Source organism: Schistocerca nitens, chromosome 2 (assembly GCF_023898315.1).
Source record: "Schistocerca nitens isolate TAMUIC-IGC-003100 chromosome 2, iqSchNite1.1, whole genome shotgun sequence".
Taxonomy (NCBI): domain Eukaryota; kingdom Metazoa; phylum Arthropoda; class Insecta; order Orthoptera; family Acrididae; genus Schistocerca; species Schistocerca nitens.
In genome coordinates, this window is record NC_064615.1 from 497582579 (window position 1) to 497605702 (window position 23124).

The 23124-nt window shown below is 39.3% G+C and overlaps 2 protein-coding genes across 2 annotated transcripts in view; one reads left to right on the forward strand and one right to left on the reverse strand.

Annotated features, from left to right (window-relative positions):
• Positions 1-2664: 2664 nt before the first annotated feature.
• LOC126234465 (PI-PLC X domain-containing protein 3) lies at positions 2665-6737 on the forward strand. The gene is made up of 3 exons (XM_049943157.1): positions 2665-3138; positions 4320-4494; positions 5833-6737. Exons 1-3 carry the CDS (start codon positions 3012-3014, stop codon positions 6551-6553), a joined length of 1023 nt encoding a protein of 340 aa, XP_049799114.1. The 5' UTR covers positions 2665-3011; the 3' UTR covers positions 6554-6737.
• A 12072-nt stretch (positions 6738-18809) lies between these two features.
• Positions 18810-23124, reverse strand: part of LOC126236463 (PAT complex subunit CCDC47) — a 73737-nt gene continuing 69422 nt past the window's right edge. Inside the window, 1 exon segment of the mRNA XM_049945782.1 lies at positions 18810-19000. Within this exon segment, the coding sequence (XP_049801739.1) occupies positions 18896-19000 (105 nt within the window). The 3' untranslated portion in view covers positions 18810-18895.

A 23124-nucleotide genomic window follows, 5' to 3' on the forward strand; every position in this document is an offset into this window, starting at 1 on the left:
CTGAGAATTGTCTTGAAGAAGAAACAGCACGACAGTTATGTAATGTTAGCTGCATAGCTTCAGGCGAAATGTCTCACCAGGCCCTCGTACTTGGCGGCAGACACTATTTTCTAGACATCTTTACGCACTCACTGCGAGCTCAGAAATGAGAAGAGCGACGTGATGCTAACTGGGGTTATACTAGAGACACTAACCAACACATCTGTGCAAAGCTTTATCGGATTTTCATAGTCGTTTCCATTTCGCGACCGATCGGAGCTTACTTTCTGAACGCCCCTCGTAGTTTAATGGTATATTTCGTCCTCCGGGTGATGGCTAATACTCGGACGTGTCTCGACATGGACTTCGTCTAGACATGTGTGACCAGACCCTTAATGGTATATTTTGTTCTCCGGGTGATGTCTGATATGCGGACGTATCTGGGTGTGGACAAAGCTCGAACATGTGTGTCTCGACCTTGGGGGGGGGGGGGGGGGGTTAACAACAGCTGCTCTTCCCACAAACTGTTTGCAAATAGAACAGAGAAGGTGCAAATGATAGTGGTACCAAACGTACCCTACGCCACACACTATAAGGTAATGCACCGAGTATAAGTTGGAAGTTGATACTACGTGAAGTACTGATAACTGTGAATGCACATATCGATTGTATATTGTGTAAATATATTGTCTAAGTTGAGTGTGTTGTTATTATAAATATGAAATCTATTATACACCACTCAAACTTTTCAAATTTTTGGACAAATGCTTTTCAATTGCTATGTTTCTCTGAATTACTACTTCTTGTAAGGTACGCCAAGGCAATGTAAACAAATTGTTATTAGTATAATTACACAAAAAAATTATGTCCTCACATTGTTATTATTATCATTATAAGCATCTGTGGGACATTCAAAGTGGGGGTGATGCCATGTTATATTGAAGGAAGAGAGCGCAGGGAGTGAGACTTTAAAAAACTTTGACCACCCCAGAAATGAATCCTGGAGCTGCCTCTCATTCAAACTGACTCGATCCGTATTATCAGGATTTGCCTACCGAAAGCCAGGTATCGCAGCAGCATTTTGACAGCGATGTGTACCAAAAATACCTTGGTGAACAGATCGCGAGGACAATGGAGTTCGTGCAGAGACGGTTTGATAACATTTTTCCATTCAAGCGACTTACCATTTGGTGCCACCCCCCACTCCCTCGTTTCGTTCGTACACTTTCACCCGTGCCAGTTTTCGCAATTAGTTACGGTACTCACTGTATGCAAATCTTGCATTTGGGTGGCCCCAGCGCCCCTGGCCACGAGTTCAAGTCCCATGTAGGTTCCGTATTGTCTTCTTTTGTTACGTTTTTTCTTATTATTGGTGCATTACCTTGGATATCTCATGCTTGCACCCTCGTTCCCAAAGATAACTTTGTTTCTGTTATTATTACTTCATACGCTAAGGAGCTGGGGTGGACTAGGATTAGACTAGTATTACCAGTAGGTAATAGTGCTCTATTGACTGCATCACCTAGCGTTTGCTCAAAATTACGACCCCTACAGTTCAGACCACAGGATTACCTAGTTTTGTACATATACAATTGTTTTAAATAACTCCATAGGGAAAAAGTTTTTTGGTGGGTGTAAGACGTGGACATCTGGTGAACCAGTGGACCATTCCTCCCTTACATATCCCACTTTCACATAATACAGAGACCATTCTAAACGAGTGCTATCGAGTTCGGTTGATCTATATTAAGTAAGACTGAGGCTGAAGAAGAACTTTCTACGATAATTAGAGACCGGCTTATAAAAGAACTGATTAAAAGATTCACAGACTTGCGTGGAAATGTGTATATGTAAACAAATGTGCAACAGGTTACCGGTACGCGTTATAGCTCGGAGGCATTCATCTCACCCACAGATATCTCTGCCCAAGATAACCCTCTGACGAATTCGTGATTGACACAGAGTTTTATGGTCTACGGGTCCAGTCTTCGACCATAAATAGTATCTATGGTCGAAGGGTCCAGTTAAAAGTGCGGGAAAACAAAACACAATTAGCACAGCAGTGATTACTGCAGAAACCTTAGTGGGTGATGTATTCGGGATGCGAACTAGTAATTTTGGAAAATAGTCCTATATATTTACGAAAACTGAAGAGTTCAAATCTAACAAATGAGATACGTTGTGTATTAATCGAAATATTTCTGTTTCCTTCCTTTTGTTGAAATCTTGCTTAATTTCGAGTAGACACATCCTGCTGCTGTTCTTTGAACTGCCCATGTAAGAGCATAACTTAACTGCAGTGTCACAGCAACTACAGTTCATTATGGAGCCATGGAATAAATTGTAACATTATGCATTACCACTAAACACCTATTACACTTCCATGTGAACACCAGACGTTTTGTTTGCGAAATACTGCCTTACCGTCGACGTTCTTTTATTTTTGCCTATAATCCAAGCGGGAAACTTCACACGGGGGTGCTAGTTTGTTATCTCCTGGGAAAAGTTAATATGTTGAAAATCCAAATTTTGATTAGAGACTTCCGTCGATGAATTTTACAGGAAAATTGTCAAAAATGATATTGTTAAGGATTTTCTATTAATGCACTTTACAATGTAATCACCAGAATTAAATCACAAACAGGGAAATCCCAATGAATTCTCAATGTTGGCAACATGCCAAAAATTAGACGCTTGAATTTCTTGATTCGCAATTGCTCTGCGGGTTGAGTACCCGCAAGTGCATGAAATCGTGATGCCTGTGGGAATTTGGTGTGTTTGTTAGAGGCTTTGCATCGCATTCGACATGTAAACAGTAGTCAATGCGATGTATGATATTGATGTAGTCCGTCACACTTACAAAATTGCGTACAGTGTAAGGAGTCATGGATCTCATTCCCGTAAAAATAAAAGTTCGTCAAGAAATTTACCATCATAGTAAATAGGGCATAATGGCGAATTCTGCGTTACTTAACTAACGTTTTAAAATTTATTATACCTTGAGAAAGTGTCGGCTGAGGAGAAACACGAGAATGATCAAAGAAAAATACGGCGATTCGGACACAGCTACTAGTCCGGTCATTCTCGATTTAGAGAATTGGATGTCAGACCTCCCAGAAGAGTTGCAAAATTTGCCGATAATATGTCTGGCAATACCAGGTACATAAACTTTTTTCTCCTCAGAATAATATGTATGGAAAGTGGTGAATGACTAGCGAATATACATTAGACTTTTTTTGTAGGCTGTATTAATCTTCCATTGAAGGTTACCTATAATTTGTTTATAAAAATAGCGTATAATAGTGTTCTGGTAAATCCAGTGAAGTTTCCAAACCCAAGAATAATACAATTTGACATACTGACGTTTTTCATCGTTGCTGAAAATTGATGGTTCCAGAATTTTTATTTTGCGTGTTTCATATAGCATTTGGTATATTTTTCACAACTGTACCACGTACATTGTACTTTCATTCAAAATGTAACTGCTCTTCCTTTGAAGATATTTTGTATTGCAAGAGCATTGATTATTAAACTGTGCAATTAACATGATTTCTGTTACCTATCTGTTTTTTTCAGTCACTCATTCTTATCAGCTTCAGTGACTGTTAGTCATGCAAGTGCCCTATGTATTCATACCAGTTTGCATATTTTTTTCAATTTTGTGTACCACTTTAAATGAGAGCCAATCTGCAAAGTGCATCACATTGATTACATAATCTGTTATATTCTATTTCCAGCCGAAAAGCAGTCTACGGTGTCAAGAAGAGGCAGTGTATCACACTATAATACTCATTTAATGTGATACGTATTCCACAGGATCATTTCCTCAGATGGTGATTTTTCTGAACTCTTACTTATCCTGTGGTACATTCAGCATGCCTGTTAAGACTTCAATCACATGTGTGTTGTTTAATTTTATTCATTATTTTTTTAACTTCTGTCTACTCATGAGTAGATTATCTTCTGTTGCCATTATACATATTTTGTGTTCATTTCTTTCCACACGTTGGACTCTATTTTGAGCATGCGGTTGAGTTCTGTAGTAGCAGCACTGCGCTGTCCCCTGAAATATCTTTTCTATAGATGCTAGTTTTAGAATTCATCCTTTTGAATACTTCACATTACTTTCTTCGCCTGTAACATGATGAATGATTCTCCTTTTTCTTCTTCATATTCTATCCACCCTCTGTCATGGCATCAAAGATATCTTCATTTATTGATGTCCGGAACAGCCAAGTATTACCCTCTGAATGAAGTCTGATTCTGCTGATAAGGAATATTAAGATTGTTACTGTTATCAACTCCGGCAACACCTCTGTTAATTTGTTATTATTTGGCAGGTACTCATGACTCTGGTAGCAGCTCCATTACTCGAATGTCACCCATTGCCCCGGATTCAGGACCCCTTGTGCGGAGATTGGGGAAGATATTTGGACCAATTGTTAAATTCCTGGTTTACAACTGGGTTGTCACTCAGCAAACCTCTCTTACTGAACAACTGAAAGATGGTATCAGGTAATCACTGCAAATGTAACAACATGTAAAGCTCTGTAATAATGTGTAATTTCAAACACTGGATGTTTTTAAGTAGGTGACAACACTTGCTTTCATATTTTCTTTAAATAATATTTATCTTTCACTGTGTCTTTCCCATTCTTTAAACTGAGATGTTATTTTCGGTAACAACAAAGTTGTTTTGACCTCAGTGGCTATGAGCCTATTTTTAGACAATTCAGCCAGAAAATTAAAAGGTGCCCTGTGTAGAAATAGCTGCTACATAATTCTGAAGTGAAGGTGTATTAAAATGGTCAGTATTTTAAATAAAATAATCAGATTCCCACAATACTGCATAATAACTTGTTCCTGACTATCTAGAAATTTCTCTTCTAGTACTCATTCAATCTCTCCATTTTCTTGGATCACTTATTCCAGTCAACATCCAGTAGGCCCCAGCATATACCAACAACAACAACAAGAAAAATTGTAACAGCACGGTTGCTATAAGGGGAAGCAATATATATTAAAGTGTCAACATAGCTCACAAGCATATATTTGTACTGCCTTTTGTGCCATGACTTTAACTACTGAACTTCCCATTTATATGAATGGACAGGTAGAATGTGACCATGGCAATTTGTAGTACTTGGTTGCCCACCATGCACCTTAATGTTACATGTGTGCTATTTACTGTTCAACCCACATCATGTAGATACCCACACTGTCTTCCATCATAGGTTGAAATGATATGCTTCACTGTGTAAATAAGTGAGTGACTGCATGTGAAGTGTGTTGTACATTTATTGTTTGAGATAGAAATGAAAGTGAAACATAATGCGTGCCTGTGGTTTACAACTGTTTACAGATACCAAAGGGGTGTCAGATAAGTTACTTATATTTTTTCTAAAAATATTGCTCCTTTGTTCATCTGAATACCATTGAAGAATAAGTGGACCACCATTTCAGATAGTGTATTAATTTGTTCTGCTGATTGGCTTTGAGAAGCAAAAATTAGCAATCCACATTTTTCTTGTGCTCATTCATGATTTGTCCTAATTTTTTGCTAGAGTACTCACTTTTTATGAGCATAATCTGTGGTCCGCCATCAGTACACATAATTTTAAATTAATTAAAAATTCCCAGTGAATAAAGGAAGTTGTTATATCTCTAAAGTTTCTTGGCAAAATATATTTTTTCTGCAATAAGAGCAAATTTATATAGGCTATGTTTATTTTTTACAGTGGTTCAGGGTACTGTTTTATTCAAAGATTTAAAATTGTCATGTTTCATGCTAAGAATTTATTTGTAGTGGCTTGTAAAATATAGGCCTATACATTTGTTCTCTCTTTGTAACAGGTATTTTGATTTGCGAGTTGCAACAAAAAAGAACTGTAAGGAACTTTACTTTGTACATGGTTTGTACGGCAGTGAGATAAGTTCGCTGTTACAAGAAGTGCGTGCATTTCTTGACACACATCAAGGAGAAGTGGTGATTCTTGACTTCCAACATTTTTATAATTTCTCAATTGAAGATCATAGTCAGCTTGTATCACTTTTGGATTGTGTCTTTAATGGCATGATCTGTCCAGCTATTAGTGATGTGAAAAGTATTAGTCTTTCTTGGATGAGAGAGAAAGGGTTCCAAGTGATTGTAATATACAGGGATGCTGCAGGGCAAGGGTTTTGGCCAGCACGGCGCTGGCCTACTCCCTGGCCAGATACGACATCCCCACAGAAGATGCTTACCTTCCTCACAGAGACACTGAATCGACGTCCTGCAGGGTCTGGGTTTGTTAGTCAGTGTGTACTTACACCTAATATAAAGTTTGTACTGTGTAATCCATTATCCACATTGAAGAAAACGTGCGGTGAACCGTGCAACCGAGCTGTACTGCCTTGGATAGAAAAACAGTGCCCTGGTCCTGCTGGAATCAATGTCATAATAGCTGACTTCGTACACGCCAAAGGTTTCCCATTCACAGAGACAGTTATCATGCTTAACCTCAGACTGTTGCAAAATAATCGAGAATCTGAGAAGACCAACTACGAAATGGAAATTTATAGCTCAGAAAATTAATATTGCAGACATGTGGGACCACCAAAGTCGAGCACACAAAGAACTTTAAGGTATGGCGTATATACTTGTCTGCCCCTATAGATAGAACTGATATTTATCTTGAAAAGAAGCCACTGATATGCAAAAAAATGGCTTTTCTTGATCTTTGTATGTAAATAAGCACAAATAAAGGTATTAATCTTCACATGTCATTGAATAATAATAATAATAATAATGATGATGATGATGATGATGATAATAATATTAATAATAAAATAATAATGATGGGTGTATGACACACACACACACACACACACACACACACACACACGGTCATAATTTATGTAATTTAATAATTCATTCAAAGCAGTTATACGGGACATTCCATGGTGACTCATGTTATATTTTGAAATAATCGGTGTTTTATTATGTTATCAATCTATAAACCCATTTTTTTTTTTTTTGTAAAGCATCGTTATAAATTGTGTTATTAAGGCAAAGATTTTGAAGTGTTGTTTAAGCAGGGAAGGGCATTAAAATTAAAGAACAAGAATGTAATTTATGTTATGACTCATGTTACAAATTTGGGACATACAATTCCTAATGTGCATTTTAGGTCAAAGGTATCCTCAAACTATTAGGAGTATGGTTTTTATCACAGAAAATGTTTATTAGGTTGGCATTTAAATGACAGTTAAAAATTTCTAAAAATATTTATACCCTGTGAAATATTGTGATATATTGAAAAAGCCCCCCCCCCCCCCCATGAACCATGGACCTTGCCGTTGGTGGGGAGGCTTGCGTGCCTCAGCGATACAGATAGCCGTACCGTAGGTGCAACCACAACGGAGGGGTATCTGTTGAGAGGCCAGACAAACGTGTGGTTCCTGAAGATGGGCAGCAGCCTTTTCAGTAGTTGCAAGGGCAACAGTCTGGATGATTGACTGATCTGGCCTTGTAACAATAACCAAAATGGCCTTGCTGTGCTGGTACTGCGAATGGCTGAAAGCAAGGGAAAACTACAGCCATAATTTTTCCTGAGGGCATGCAGCTTTACTGTATGATTAAATGATGATGACGTCCTCTTGGGTAAAATATTCCGGAGGTAAAATAGTCCCCCATTCGGATCTCCGGGCGGGGACTACTCAAGAGGATGTCGTTATCAGGAGAAAGAAAACTGGCGTTCTACGGATCGGAGCGTGGAATGTCAGATCCCTTAATCGGGCAGGTAGGTTAGAAAATTTAAAAAGGGAAATGGATAGGTTGAAGTTAGATATAGTGGGAATTAGTGAAGTTCGGTGGCAGGAGGAACAAGACTTCTGGTCAGGTGACTACAGGGTTATAAACACAAAATCAATAATGAATAGGAAAATAGGAATGCGGGTAAGCTACTACAAACAGCATAGTGAACGCATTATTGTGGCCAAGATAGATACGAAGTCCACACCTACTACAGTAGTACAAGTTTATATGCCAACTAGCTCTGCAGATGACGAAGAAATTGAAGAAATGTATGATGAAATAAAAGAAATTATTCAGATAGTGAAGGGAGACGACAATTTAATAGTCATGGGTGACTGGAATTCAAGAGTAAGGAAAGGGAGAGAAGGAAACATAGTAGGTGAATATGGATTGGGGCTAAGAAATGAAAGAGGAAGCCGCCTGGTAGAATTTTGCACAGAGCACAACATCATCATAGCTAACACTTGGTTTAAGAATCATGAAAGAAGGTTGTATACATCGAAGAACCCTGGAGATACTAAAAGGTATCAGATAGATTATATAATGGTAAGACAGAGATTTAGGAACCAGGTTTTAAATTGTAAGACATTTCCAGGGGCAGATGTGGACTCTGACCACAATCTATTGGTTATGACCTGTAGATTAAAACTGAAGAAACTGCAAAAAGGTGGGAATTTAAGGAGATGGGACCTGGATAAACTGAAAGAACCAGAGGTTGTACAGAGTTTCAGGGAGCGCATAAGGGAACAATTGACAGGAATGGGGGAAAGAAATACAGTAGAAGAAGAATGGGTAGCTTTGAGGGATGAAGTAGTGAAGGCAGCAGAGGATCAGGTAGGTAAAAAGACGAGGGCTAGTAGAAATCCTTGCGTAACAGAAGAAATATTGAATTTAATTGATGAAAGGAAGAAATATAAAAATGCAGTAAATGAAGCAGGCAAAAAGGAATACAAACGTCTCAAAAATGAGATCGACAGGAAGTGCAAAATGGCTAAGCAGGGATGGCTAGAGGACAAATGTAAGGATGTAGAGGCTTATCTCACTAGGGGTAAGATAGATACTGCCTACAGGACAATTAAAGAGACCTTTGGAGATAAGAGAACTACTTGTATGAATATCAAGAGCTCAGATGGAAACCCAGTTCTAAGCAAAGAAGGGAAAGCAGTAAGGTGGAAGGAGTATATAGAGGGTCTATACAAGGGCGATGTACTTCAGGACAATATTATGGAAATGGAAGAGGAAGTAGATGAAGATGAAATGGGAGATACGATACTGCGTGAAGAGTTTGACAGAGCACTGAAAGACCTGAGTCGAAACAAGGCCCCGGGAGTAGACAACATTCCATTGGAACCACTGACGGCCTTGGGAGAGCCAGTCCTGACAAAACTCTACTATCTGGTGAGCACGATGTATGAAACAGGCGAAATACCCTCAGACTTCAAGAAGAATATAATAATTCCAATCCCAAAGAAAGCAGGTGTTGACAGATGTGAAAATTACCGAACTATCAGTTTAATAAGTCACAGCTGCAAAATACTAACACGAATTCTTTACAGACGAATGGAAAAACTAGTAGAAGCCAACCTCGGGGAAGATCAGTTTGGATTCCGTAGAAACACTGGAACACGTGAGGCAATACTGACCTTACGACTTATCTTAGAAGAAAGATTAAGGAAAGGCAAACCTACGTTTCTAGCATTTGTAGACTTAGAGAAAGCTTTTGACAATGTTGACTGGAATACTCTCTTTCAAATTCTGAAGGTGGCAGGGGTAAAATATAGGGAGCGAAAGGCTATTTACAATTTGTACAGAAACCAGATGGCAGTTATAAGAGTAGAGGGACATGAAAGGGAAGCAGTGGTTGGGAAGGGAGTAAGACAGGGTTGTAGCCTCTCCCCGATGTTATTCAATCTGTATATTGAGCAAGCAGTAAAGGAAACAAAAGAAAAATTCGGAGTAGGTATTAAAATCCATGGAGAAGAAATAAAAACTTTGAGGTTCGCCGATGACATTGTAATTCTGTCAGAGACAGCAAAGGACTTGGAAGAGCAGTTGAATGGAATGGACAGTGTCTTGAAAGGAGGATATAAGATGAACATCAACAACAGCAAAACGAGGATAATGGAATGTAGTCGAATTAAGTCGGGTGATGCTGAGGGAATTAGATTAGGAAATGAGACACTTAAAGTAGTAAAGGAGTTTTGCTATTTGGGGAGCAAAATAACTGATGATGGTCGAAGTAGAGAGGATGTAAAATGTAGACTGGCAATGGCAAGGAAAGCGTTTCTGAAGAAGAGAAATTTGTTAACATCGAGTATAGATTTAAGTATCAGGAAGTCATTTCTGAAAGTATTTGTATGGAGTGTAGCCATGTATGGAAGTGAAACATGGACGATACATAGTTTGGACAAGAAGAGAATAGAAGCTTTCGAAATGTGGTGCTACAGAAGAATGCTGAAGATTAGATGGGTAGATCATATAACTAATGAGGAAGTATTGAATAGGATTGGGGAGAAGAGAAGCTTGTGGCACAACTTGACCAGAAGACGGGATCGGTTGGTAAGACATGTTCTGAGGCATCAAGGGATCACCAGTTTAGTATTGGAGGGCAGCGTGGAGGGTAAAAATCGTAGAGGGAGACCAAGAGATGAATACACTAAGCAGATTCAGAGGGATGTAGGTTGCAGTAGGTACTGGCAGATGAAGAAGCTTGCTCATGATAGAGTAGCATGGAGAGCTGCATCAAACCAGTCTCAGGACTGAAGACCACAACAACAACAACAACACATTGAAAAAGGCGTTTGACTCAATGTTACATAACTCATGTTACTTGCTACTTTTTTCCTGCTAGCAGAGATATGAAAATATGAAATAAGGTAAACTTAACATTAACATTTCACACACTATGAAAAATTATAAGAGTATGACATCTGGGAAAATGAACTGTAAATTCAATTAAAAGTCAGAGAACTGAAAATATCCTCTTGCATTTACAACATCAAGTGGATTAATTTTCTTTATAATTTCATCACATTTTACAGGCCATTGCACAGATTAAGTAAGAATTTCCAAAAACTGCATGTACTTCTCCAGCATTGAATTTACTGTCTTATCATACTTTGTACCAGTCTCCACTTTTCACACTTTCTATAGTTTCTACAGTACCATGATCTGCAGCAGCAAAATTGTTTGGAGAAAGTAGATATGTTTGTAGTATTCCTTTCTTGTAGTGATAGCAGTCAATTCTCTATATGTTTGGTACTGAAGAAAGTGTTTGAGCCAGATTAAGTATTACATTGATTCCTTGAATTTCATGAATAGACACATGAAAAACCTGCATAGTTGTGGTACTTGCAGCTACCTGAGCAAAAGTTGATGCATCACCTACTATGAATTTTCGCTTTTTTTTTTTTTTTTTTTTACTGCATTCCCCAGTAGCTGTTCCACAACTTCACCAATTCCATCAATGGCTTTTTTACCATGGGATGTATCAAATAAATTCTAATAGTTTTCCACATTATGAAATTAAGGTACAGCAGCAGTAATATATTAGTTTTTAAATTGTGAGGCAGGTCTGTCTGACCAGATTGAAACTAGCTTCACATTTTCACAGGTATAATTGAAGTACGTTGCTAATGTAAGCAATTGTAGCATTCGAGCCATGGTGTTGTCCAGCACTAAGTGACTTATATGGTGACAAACTTGCTTTACTAGGTTGCTGATCTTACATCTTGTTTCCTGTGTTTTCTGACTCTCTCCCTATTTTTAGCTCTTCTTCTAATAACAGCTGTTGCATATGTTGACTTAAATGTAGAAACTTTTGTTTCTGCCTCTGCTGCCCTTTTCGAGCTTCTTCCAGATGCTGCTTCTTACATTCTTCGTATTTTCCTTTATTCTTTAACTTTTCCCTCCTCCTACTCAGTCTTTCTGCTGCTGCTAAGGGCATCCTCTTCTTCTAATCTTAAAATAATACAACTGTCACTCAGATTACGTGACCCATGTTTTCTGTTTCTACAATATTGGTTGAAACTGGGAAATTTTTAGTAGTGATATTAGTTCCACATTCACATTAAGAAGTAAATTACTAAACAAGATAAAGTTATTTCCAGTATCTCTATTTGTATAAAAACTTAATTACACGAAAGTGACTCATGTTACATGAAAGTTCATGCTATTGTATTATTTTGTTTACCCAAACCTATAATTTCCATACTTCAGTTTTAAATTATTTATGCAATACATTAGGGTATGTAATAGTAATATAAATAATGATATTCTAATTCTTACCTGCCAATTAGTTGAAATGAAGGTCCAAATCTCCAATAACTCACACTCTCATTACATGAAAAACATAAGGTGTTATAAAAATGGCTACAAATTATGGAGGGAAAGCAATAATGGGTCACAAACCATTGTTGCTATACAGTAGAAAGTCAAGCCCTTTCAAAAAAATATGTATAAAAAGTACCAAATTTTAAACTTTTAAATATTGTACGTGTGTCCTACGTTACATGGAATATCCCATATGATTCATTTTAGCTTCTGTTGCAATGCCATTATTTGGCTTGGTTAGACCAAAAATTCAAAGGTCAGGGGTTCACTTATTGCTGGTTTCACCTCTGGCAATGACTGTACACACAAAAAATGCAGGTTCCCCTATAACTAGCAGTTACTTTCAAAGACCTGATGGAGACAAGTGCATACCATATCCAATAAAGCAGTGTGATGTTAAAATCTTTCGGAGGGTTGACGACAACTTTTCCACAAGTATCAATAAAGGTATTGTTTGCTGAGAAAATGAAAACTGACATCCACTTTTAAATTCTGAAACTAATCTAACAGTTATTTACTGTAATTAAATCAGTAAAAAAGAAACCATGAAATACAAATCTTTCAACAAGCGTAGAAATTCATTTTATTACTTTCTACCTTCATAATAGATTTGACCTTCATTTGGTGAATACCGGCTTGACAAAGTAGTGTTGGACTGGCAGATGACTGCTCATGCTGTTACTTCTGTCTGTAAGTCAGTGCTAAATATTTAACATGATTAGCAGAGTTATCTTACAGTCAGTGGCAGTACAGAAAAACCTAAGAATAGGCACTAAAGATATCTTGAGCTATCTTTATTTTTACCTTAATAAAAAATAATAAAAGTCACTTGCAAAGTTTAAGAAAGGTTTATTTTAACTGACTATACACATATACACTGCCATCTTAAGATATAAAAAAGTTACAGTTGTGGTTCTCTTCCTTAAATGATTTCTTCTGTGTGCCTATTCTTCCAGGCAAATTGTTTAATTGCATCATCAATAGGGCAATCCATGTCAGGGTGAGTGTTCAACGGAGCTAAGCCATTAAGTCGGTCCTCCTCCATTGTTGATATCAGCCATGTCTTTGTACGCAGCAATCTTCAAAAATTTCTTTGTACTGTAGTAATAGATGCAGGTAGACAAGCATATATTTTGAACAGCATGTGCAAAGTTGGATAGTGAGCTCTAGGACAAATAGACAACACTTGCATAACAGTATCACGGTCATTAAGGGCATTTATGCTCATTTCCTTGTATTGAAGAATCTCCCCATTAGTCTCTTTTTAATCACAACGAATGATTTCTCTTCAAAGAATGGTAGTTCAGTTAAGCACCGATTTTTTGTGAGGGCAAAAGTATGGTGAATTTTAAATGATAAATATTTTCTTCAACAAAACGCTCTTGTGTGAGTAGTAACATGGCCCAGTGTTGGAATAAAGACAGTTCTTTTCCAATATGTCATAGCATCATTATTATGATCAGTTTTTGCCAGGCAGAAACGTATAAAATACGATGACGCAGAAGTGGATGCTACATACGAAAGTACAACTACTTGATAACTAGATTCAGTCAAGTTGACTGATTAAAGAAATGAACGAATAGTGTGTGGGCTAATTGAGGGCAATGCAGACGGCCCTGCAAGGGGGGGGGGGGGTCCCCCTTATATATCCGCCACTGCCTACAGCAAGTACTGGTACATCAAGTTTGTCGTCTGGCTCTCTTGAATAGTCAAAGATAAATGCCCACATCATGAAAGTTTCTCTGCCTGTTGTTAACGACAATTAGCTTTGACTGTACTGGACTCTTGCAATCTGCTGCCTATATTTTACCATATCTAACTTTACAGCTTACTCACCTTTTACGGAAATGCCAATAAATAAATCAATTTCCTCAAAAAAAATTACAACTGATTTTGGCATATTTATCATACTTCCTGTGTTTATTGTATATATTTAACAACAGCACACAAACAGATCCAAATATATTCTTAGGTTGTATTCATCTGGTGAGTTTGCTGGTGAAGTTTTAGGCCAACTGGTGCCTTAAATTCCCTTGATGATACTTGTTAGCACTTTTTTCCCTCCTTCCTCACTCATGCTCTGGTACAAATCTGTCTAACTGTTGTCATTTTGGTAGGTCTCTTGTCAAGTGTCAGTGTGACTGTAGTTGCATTTGCGTAACAATCCAAGAAATCTGTGTATGGATGGTGATAGGTGAATAGAGAATTTCAGTGCTGCTTCTTCGTGTGACATTTGCACAAGATACCGAAAGCATTGCTCTTTCTTATAGAAACGAACACACAGTTTTTTTTACATGGAAATATACTGACTAACATTAATCTCAAAGAATATATGACAAAATTATTAAATGAAGGATATTTCAGGTTGGGATATCAATATAAGGAGAAGGAATAGATTGCTACTCATAGTTAAGATGGCACACTGTAAAGACTGTTACACATTTAGCTTTTGACGTAAGCTTACTTCAAAAAAGGAAACACGTACACATTTGTCCAAACAAATTAGTACACCTCACATACACATGATGCCACCTCCGGTGGCTCGAACCAGAATGCAGTTGTCATGTCAATGAAAGCCATCACCCTGGACTGGAACAGCTGAACCACATCCTTTGTCAGGACTTTGATGACATATCATCATGCCCTGCAATGAGGGACATCCTAACTAAGATCCTTCCCGATCCCTCCTAAAATGGTGTTACATTGCCCACCCCACCTCCACAACTTCCTAGTCTATCCTTATGCCAAAGTCCCAATCCCTTGCTACAAGGATCATATCCCTGTGGAAGACCCAGGTGCAAAACCTATCCCATCCACTCACCCAGCACTTCCCGTTGCAGTCCTGTCACAGGATTATCCTACTCCAAAAGAGGGCGGGCCGCCTGTGACAGTAGCCTTGTCCTATACCACCTCTGCTGTAACCATCACACAGCTTTTTATGTTGGTGTGACTCCCAACCAGCTGTCCACAAGGATGAATCTCCACTGCCAATCGATGACCAGGAGGAAAGTAGACCACACTGTGGCACAACATCCAGCTGAGCATAACACACTTGATTTCAGTGGCTGCTTCACAATCCAGGCCATTTGGATCCTCCCCTCCAGCACCAGATTTTCTTAACTGTGCAAATGGGAGTTATCCTTAAAACACATTCTCTGCTACCAAAATTATCCCGGCCCTAACCTAAGATTACTGTGTCCACACTCTCCACCCAACAGTTTGACCCCTCTGTCCTATCACTTCCTCCCTATTCATATCCCCTCCCCCTCACTGTGTGCTTCCCTTTGTCAATGCACCTGTCCATCCTTCCCCATCTGTGCTCCTCTACTTTTCAGCTCTCCATCCTGCTCTCCCTCCCCACCCCCCTTGCATCTCAGTGCTGTGCCTAGTGGCAGTCTTCTCATGCCTCCATTTAGTCCCTGCACACTCTTTAAGACAACACTCTTCTCTCCCTCCACCTGTACCTTGCTATCCCTTTCCCTACCCTGCCCCCTCTTGGTTGTTGCATTCATTCACGTGACAGTTGCATTCCAGTCTGAGCTGCCGGAGATGGTGGTCATGTGAGCATGAGGTGCGCTCTCTCTCTCTCTCTCTCTCTCTCTCTCTCTCTCTCTCTCTCTCTCCTCTCTCCGCCCCCCTCCCTCCCCCCTCCAACATCCCTGTTTCACTCTCTCTCCCTCTCCCCCCCTCCCTCCCCCCTCCAACATCCCTGTTTCACTCTCTCTCCCTCTCCCCCCCTCCCTCCCCCCTCCAACATCCCTGTTTCACTCTCTCTCCCTCTCCCCCCCTCCCTCCCCCCTCCAACATCCCTGTTTCACTCTCTCTCCCTCTCCCCCCCTCCCTCCCCCCTCCAACATCCCTGTTTCACTCTCTCTCCCTCTCCCCCCCCTCCCTCCCCCCTCCAACATCCCTGTTTCACTCTCTCTCCCTCTCCCCCCCCTCCCTCCCCCCTCCAACATCCCTGTTTCACTCTCTCTCCCTCTCCCCCCTCCAACATCCCTGTTTCACTCTCTCTCCCTCTCCCCCCCCTCCCTCCCCCCTCCAACATCCCTGTTTCACTCTCTCTCTCTCTCTCCCTCTCCCCCCCCTCCCTCCCCCCTCCAACATCCCTGTTTCACTCTCTCTCTCTCTCTCCCTCTCCCCCCCTCCCTCCCCCCTCCAACATCCCTGTTTCACTCTCTCTCTCTCTCTCCCTCTCCCCCCCTCCCTCCCCCCTCCAACATCCCTGTTTCACTCTCTCTCTCTCTCTCCCTCTCCCCCCCTCCCTCCCCCCTCCAACATCCCTGTTTCACTCTCTCTCTCTCTCTCTCTCCCTCTCCCCCCCTCCCTCCCCCCTCCAACATCCCTGTTTCACTCTCTCTCTCTCTCTCTCTCTCTCTCTCTCCCTCTCCCCCCCTCCCTCCCCCCTCCAACATCCCTGTTTCACTCCCCCTCTCTCTCCCCCCCCCCTCCAACATCCCTGTTTCACTCACTCTCTCTCTCTCTCTCTCTCCCTCTCTCCCTCTCCCTCCCTCCCTCCAACATCCCTGTTTCACATTGAAAATCAACAATTTGTGAATAAAAGTGTAATTAAACATTGAAAATTTAATTTTTGTTATACTGTTTATTTAAGTAACTCTGTAGAACAAAAATGTTTCGTAGGTTAGGCGGCTTTTTATATATACCCACCGAGTTTCGAGACAATTCACCACTTCAGGTCTCTAGGGGAACCCAGCAAGACACCAACTGCATTAAAAACAAAAAGATCAAAATGGGGTAACGCCACTAGTAGGTATGCGACACGCCTCATATACTGACCAAGGCTACTAAGAAAACTACCATAGTCCATGGTTATTTATGATAGTGTACAGTAGCAGCTGGTAGAAACTTCTATGAACTATCTGCATTTATTCAGTATAAATGTAACACAGCAAAAATACGCAAACGTTGCTTCCTCAGTCTTATTAAATAGTTGGTCTGCATCTCCTATTTCTTGCTTAATACCTATGGTGGCAGCACTAATTTATCATATAACTGAACATTGTTTACACAACCAGCACTGCTATTTGGTACATAGCTAACATAAAGAAAAACTTTATTTAAAAAATTAAGATTCAATATTTGTCAATTAACATTGTCATTTGTTAATAAATAGAGAGTTTAAATAAAAGAAAGAAAACATGCTGCGACTACTGAGGTTCAAACTGACGACTTCACAATTACAATACTTCTGTGCCACACACTCAGCCACCAACGACAGTGAGTAAGATATTAATAGTGCTCGGAAATCTTCTAAAACATTTTTTTTCCCTATTTCATTTTATTTTTATAACTGTGACTTAATGCTTTAAGAAATTGATGTCTGGGCACTGAGCTCCAAATTTTAGTATATGAAGAAAACAGAAGAGAGTTGGTCCTTGAAACTGAAATCTGAAAATCATTTCAAGTTCTCACTACCTGCCTTTGTATATTGCTCATAATGAAGCAGCCACAGGAAACCTCAAACATGGTTGAAGAAATTTTGCCCATTTTAAGATCTTCCATTTTGATGTATTTCACCTTCACTGATAGTCACTATAAAGGAAGCTATGTGATCAGCCTGCATTCTTCATATTTTGTTTCTACTGTACAACTCACTTAACATATACGGGATGCAGGTTTGAAGATTTTCAACAGCTGGAGAAGGGACAACGGCAAGCACCTTATTTTAGGGTGCCCCAACCTTTCACCTTAGATATCCCTCAGTGTGCCCTTCCACTTCAGAGGACAGTATGAGGTAGGTCATAATCTTTTTATTTTTGGAAGATAATTTATAAACAGTCATCTCTGGCTAAAGTCATTACATGTAACACTTTGACTATACAACAAACTGAGATGTAAAAAGTTTACTCTCTAAAACATCACAGATACCTCACATAATAGGTACAGAAGCTCAAATTAAGGTTTTGTTTTAATTCAGAGCCAATGATTAAAGCAAGAAGCTCTGGATGTACTGGATCTATTGTTTTTGTGTGTAGTCAGTTTCAACAGAGAATGGCATTAGAAAGTCTTGTGATCTGACATACCTACATGACTAGCAATATGCGGTGAAATATCCTTGCTGCAGTGTCGAAATTATTGCAAGAAAAGATTGAAAATTGGGTCTTGGAGCCAAATGAGAGTAAAATTGTCCTAACTTTAACCCACTAACTTAAAATTCCCCACACAAATGAGGGTTTGCTGTACAGTTGTGCATTAACACATCTGAGTTACTTGTGTTAAATAAGGTACAAGGGGGCTGTTGGCATTATGTACTGTTGATTTTATGAAGATTACACTATTGATGTTTTAAGGACAATGACAACTATTTAATATTTAACCAAAATAAAATTCTTTAATAACAATGTTGCAATAAAGACACATACACCACACAATAAATAATATATTTATTGCACTTCATAAATACAGGTTGTAAAATATGAGTATGCTAGCTGCTTAATTTTCTGTATCCACTTTTAATTACAATTTTCCAAAATTTTGTTTGGAAGACAATAATAAATATGACAATTAATTCTAAAAAATGACCTAAAGGTAGGTATCAAAATTTGAAAATACTTTATTACAAAGAATTAATGAATATATGTATGGTATTCTTCATAAATAAATCTTTTTTTAGTTAAGTACTAAATGTTCACTTACAAAAGCATAACCCAGGCGGAGAAGTGTTCTCATAACTGTCAAAAGAAAATGGTGATCATATTCTTTGAAAATAAATTATTACTGTGACATAAAAAAATGAACTGATCAGGGACATGGGCACAATGAGAAAGATTACAATGCTTTTACCTTCAACTGCTTCATTTTTGGCGCCTTTTTCTTCATTTGGCGTTTCATTTCACGGTCTTCCCATTTGCGCTGCTTATCCGGGTCATCTTCCTACAAATACAATATTAACTGATCAACACCTTGGTGTTATTTGATTGGTGGTCAGGCAGAGAGAGATTAATTGTGCTAAGGTATATGGTTCCTCCTCTCAGCTTGTTCTAATATTATTTGCATGACATTTTTCAATATACCATGTATCGCAATTTGTCTGACCTCCAAACTGAATAGACAAGTAAGTTGCACCTTACGTCAAACAAGCCAAGAGCCTACCATTGCAGCAAGACTATACTTAGTGAAGCATTATGATGTCAAAACCAACCTATGGAAGAACAACTACTCTGCTGTACCTAAAAATTAATAACAGTAAACATTCACCATGTCTAACATTTATAACTACTAAACTAAATGTGTCAGGTCTGATCCCATTCACAGCTTAAATTTCAAACAAAAAATGAGTAATTTTGGCCAAAGAAAGACTTCCATGTCAATGAATTATCACATTTTGGAAACAGCCTTATTTAAAGATACAGAGTAGATGGTAAAGTTATGAGGTTTTAGGGAGTACTCTTATCCAGAGTGATAAAGAAGCCACAAAGTAAAGAGAATGTTATGAACAGAATTGAGGCTATCAACACTATAGTGGCCTAACCCACAGCACACTGGTTTGTGGGAATGGCCACTGGAAGATATTGACGTTTGCAGAATTGATGTGTAAGGTAGTGATTGTGGCATATAGCAATGATTGTGGTATAAATAACGTGGTATGGTGTCCGGTACTCGGCTAAACGTGGAGTTAACTGTAATACTGTATTTAGACCCTTTTTTGTGTGGGTTAGGCCACTATTGTTTCAGCGCACTTGGCCATAATACACGAAACATGCTTTAGACTGTAGTCGAACATTGGACAAGATACACATGAGGTTTTAATGTTAATCATCCATATCATCATTTGCAGGGATGGTGCAGTTGTCTTCAAGTTACGATAATAACCATGGTACACAAGGGTTACGAATTGCTGCGAGGTCATTAAATCGGTCTTTTTCAATGCGTTAATAGCATGTCCATTGGGATATAGTATGTCCAGACTCTCCATTACTTTCTAACCCCATTTAGAAAAACTGACGCCAGCATTCAGGACATCTGGCTCATTGGAGTACTTGTAAAACATGATCTGGGGAGAGGATGCTTTATACTGAAGCCACTGAATATGGAACCATTGCACCCTGGTATTTTGTGTCGACACTTTATGGTTACATATGTTTCTCTCTAAATGTACTGTGGACACGAAACCATTCTTTGTCATACGTATAGCGGTGAAGTGTTGCTGTTTTCGTGCAGTGATAATGACATTCATCCAGTCAGAGGGTGTGTGTATGTTTGGGTGAAATTTCCTGTTGTTTGCCATGATACCAAAGTCCTGGTCACATGGTAGGTATGTATGCCCACTGACTAGGAATTTACGGTGGATTACTTCCGGTGTGAAGTCTGCATGCAGAACCATGAATTGACACAGGAACGCCATTTTTATATTCCAATTTTGCCCGCCGCATTGATCCGAGTACATAATCAGTCGTTTTGTTTGGACATTATGTTTAATGTAATCCGTGAGACACGATCCAGTTTCTTGCGGTCTTCAGGATGCTTCGCCCTCACTTCATACAAACGTGGTAGCTTTCTTGGTACACAGGTCATGTATTCCAAGGCAGTATGTCGACAATTGCCACTTGTAGCAACATATCTGTCAGTAAAGTCCTCATCAAATCAAAGGCAATCACAGTTGTATCATTGTTCTGGTGCCTCCTTTCTGCTGCACTGTGATGCATTCCCGCCCGCACGCTCTGGCCTTTCGCTGATGTAACTCTCTTTCACGTTCCCATTTACTCTGCTCTTCCATGGCGTCAGCTGCAGCAAGTTTGATGTTACAGAGGTCACATTTACAGCAGGAATCACTTACAGGGGGATGAAAGGACAAATTAAATAACTGACCAAACATGTAGTACGAGACTCATCATGCTCGGCTTTATATAAATGGTATAACTTCCCCATGCTCAGGTCTGGTGACAAATACTTTTGATCCAATGTTTCATTTATTCGTGCATAATCGCTCCCATGGGCTGGAAACCATTTTATGAAGTTCTCTACTGACACCGTCTTTGCTATTGGTGTTTTGTTTTTTAGAAGGGCATGTACCTCACTTGTCGATGGGTGGGGTCTGGTGCTGCACTTTGTAATCCTGCAAAATGTTCTTAAAGAACGTTTTACACACCTTCATGTCCACTCCCTTTTCACTCTGGAAATGGTATAGGTGTGCTGTTACTCGTCGTGACGTAGGGACTACCTTCACTGTAGCAAAAATGCATGGCGGCTGCAAGTCGAAACTACCTAATGCATAGAATGACTCAAATAGATGTTGCTGGTGTTCAGGTGAAAAATGTCAACAACAATCCTTCTGACACGCGCATGCTCCAAGGGTGGGACATTTCTTTGGCACTACATTTCCCTGCATATTAATGTATTCTTCCCCTTTCCACCGCTTTTCGAATGTTCTGTGCACACAGGTGAGCATTTCGGACCTGTTTTGTTCCTCATTGTGGTGCAATCACAGTACCAGTACTACGATCTCCCTCCAATAAGTCCATGGTTGACGTAGTGGGTGCGGTATCCTTCGATGTACTGGGTAGACTGGGCTCTGCTAACATGACACGTAACTCATCCTATGTACCACTTGCACGCTGGCTGAATCGGCCAGGTGCACATTCCATGTGAAGCATCGGCACTAGTGTCTCTGATCCAAATAGGTCTGAAATGGAAATGTTCCTTATCCGCTCCGGTGTCCATATCAAATCATATGAGTCCACCATGGGAAAGTAACACTATCCTTATCTCGCAATGCACCTTCGACATCATCACCAGGGCTACTGCACACGTCGTTCTGTGGTACACACAGACTAATGACCATTCAGCAGTGTGCGACCACAATACTGTGAGTCTATACTGCAGCTATGTCCTCTGCCGGCCGTCACGTGCTGTATGACATATGGTATGCTATCCCACTGGCCTGCTTGTTATGCATACATGGCACAATAGTGACCTATGTGGCATAGGCCACTATTGCGCCCCATTTTGTATGGCACTGCACAGTGCATAAACGTCTAACGCTACCACATTGTCCATAGTGTCCGAATACATGTCCGGCGATTGTAGGATATAATGTTAGCGCATAAAGTGATGTTCTGTGTGAATATCTCATTTTTTCCAAAAATGTGGGTTAGGCCTACTATTGTGCTGATGGCCTCCATTATGGCTGATTTACACTAGACATTCTGTATGCATCTCAAATAGCAGCATTCAAACAGGACGGGACATTATTTTAACATCAATGTTTCTCAGGATGAAAGTTTTAACTCTGGTGTTTATGTGGATGGATTTTGGTATCCTCTGCTAACACATGAAGTTAACTCTTTCTCACTGCACTCATTCATGTTACAGTAGTGGATTGTGTCTCCATAGTCTTTATTTTCAGGTTTGCTTTGTTTTTAACATATTTAAAATGTTTCACAAGGACTTTTGAGTGTTTCACAAAAAGGTCAGATTTCTGGAACTGAAAATGGTTTTGGTTTTGGTTTTATAACACCCAGACAAAGAAAAAGCTTACACTGCTCACAAATCAGAACATAAATTAACAAAACAATTTTCATTAAATAACCTTTTTTAACGGTAAAAAAGGCAGCTCTAGTGGAGGAAAAAAATTCAGTGATTTAGCATTATTTGGTACCTTGGAATAAAACAAACAATGTATAAGCTGGAAAGGTTCTATGTATTGCTTGCTAAATATTGTTTGGTGTGTTTTTATACATGTATTTTCTATAGCAAATACATATAAATAATCTGAAATGTTTGCTTTTTATAAATTTAACTTCCAGCAGTTTACCACAAACACTGTCAAGAACATCCACTATGAATTTTACTTTGACCATTGCTAGTATCTTAGTTATGGTACTATATTCTGGTGATAATGGATAGCGTATTGAAAGGAGGATATAAGATGAACATCAACAAAAGCAAAATGAGGGTAATGGAATGTAGTCGAATTAAGTCGGGAGATGCTGAGGGAATTAGATTAGGAAATGACACACTTAAAGTAGTAAAGGAGTTTTGTTATTTGGGGAGCAAAA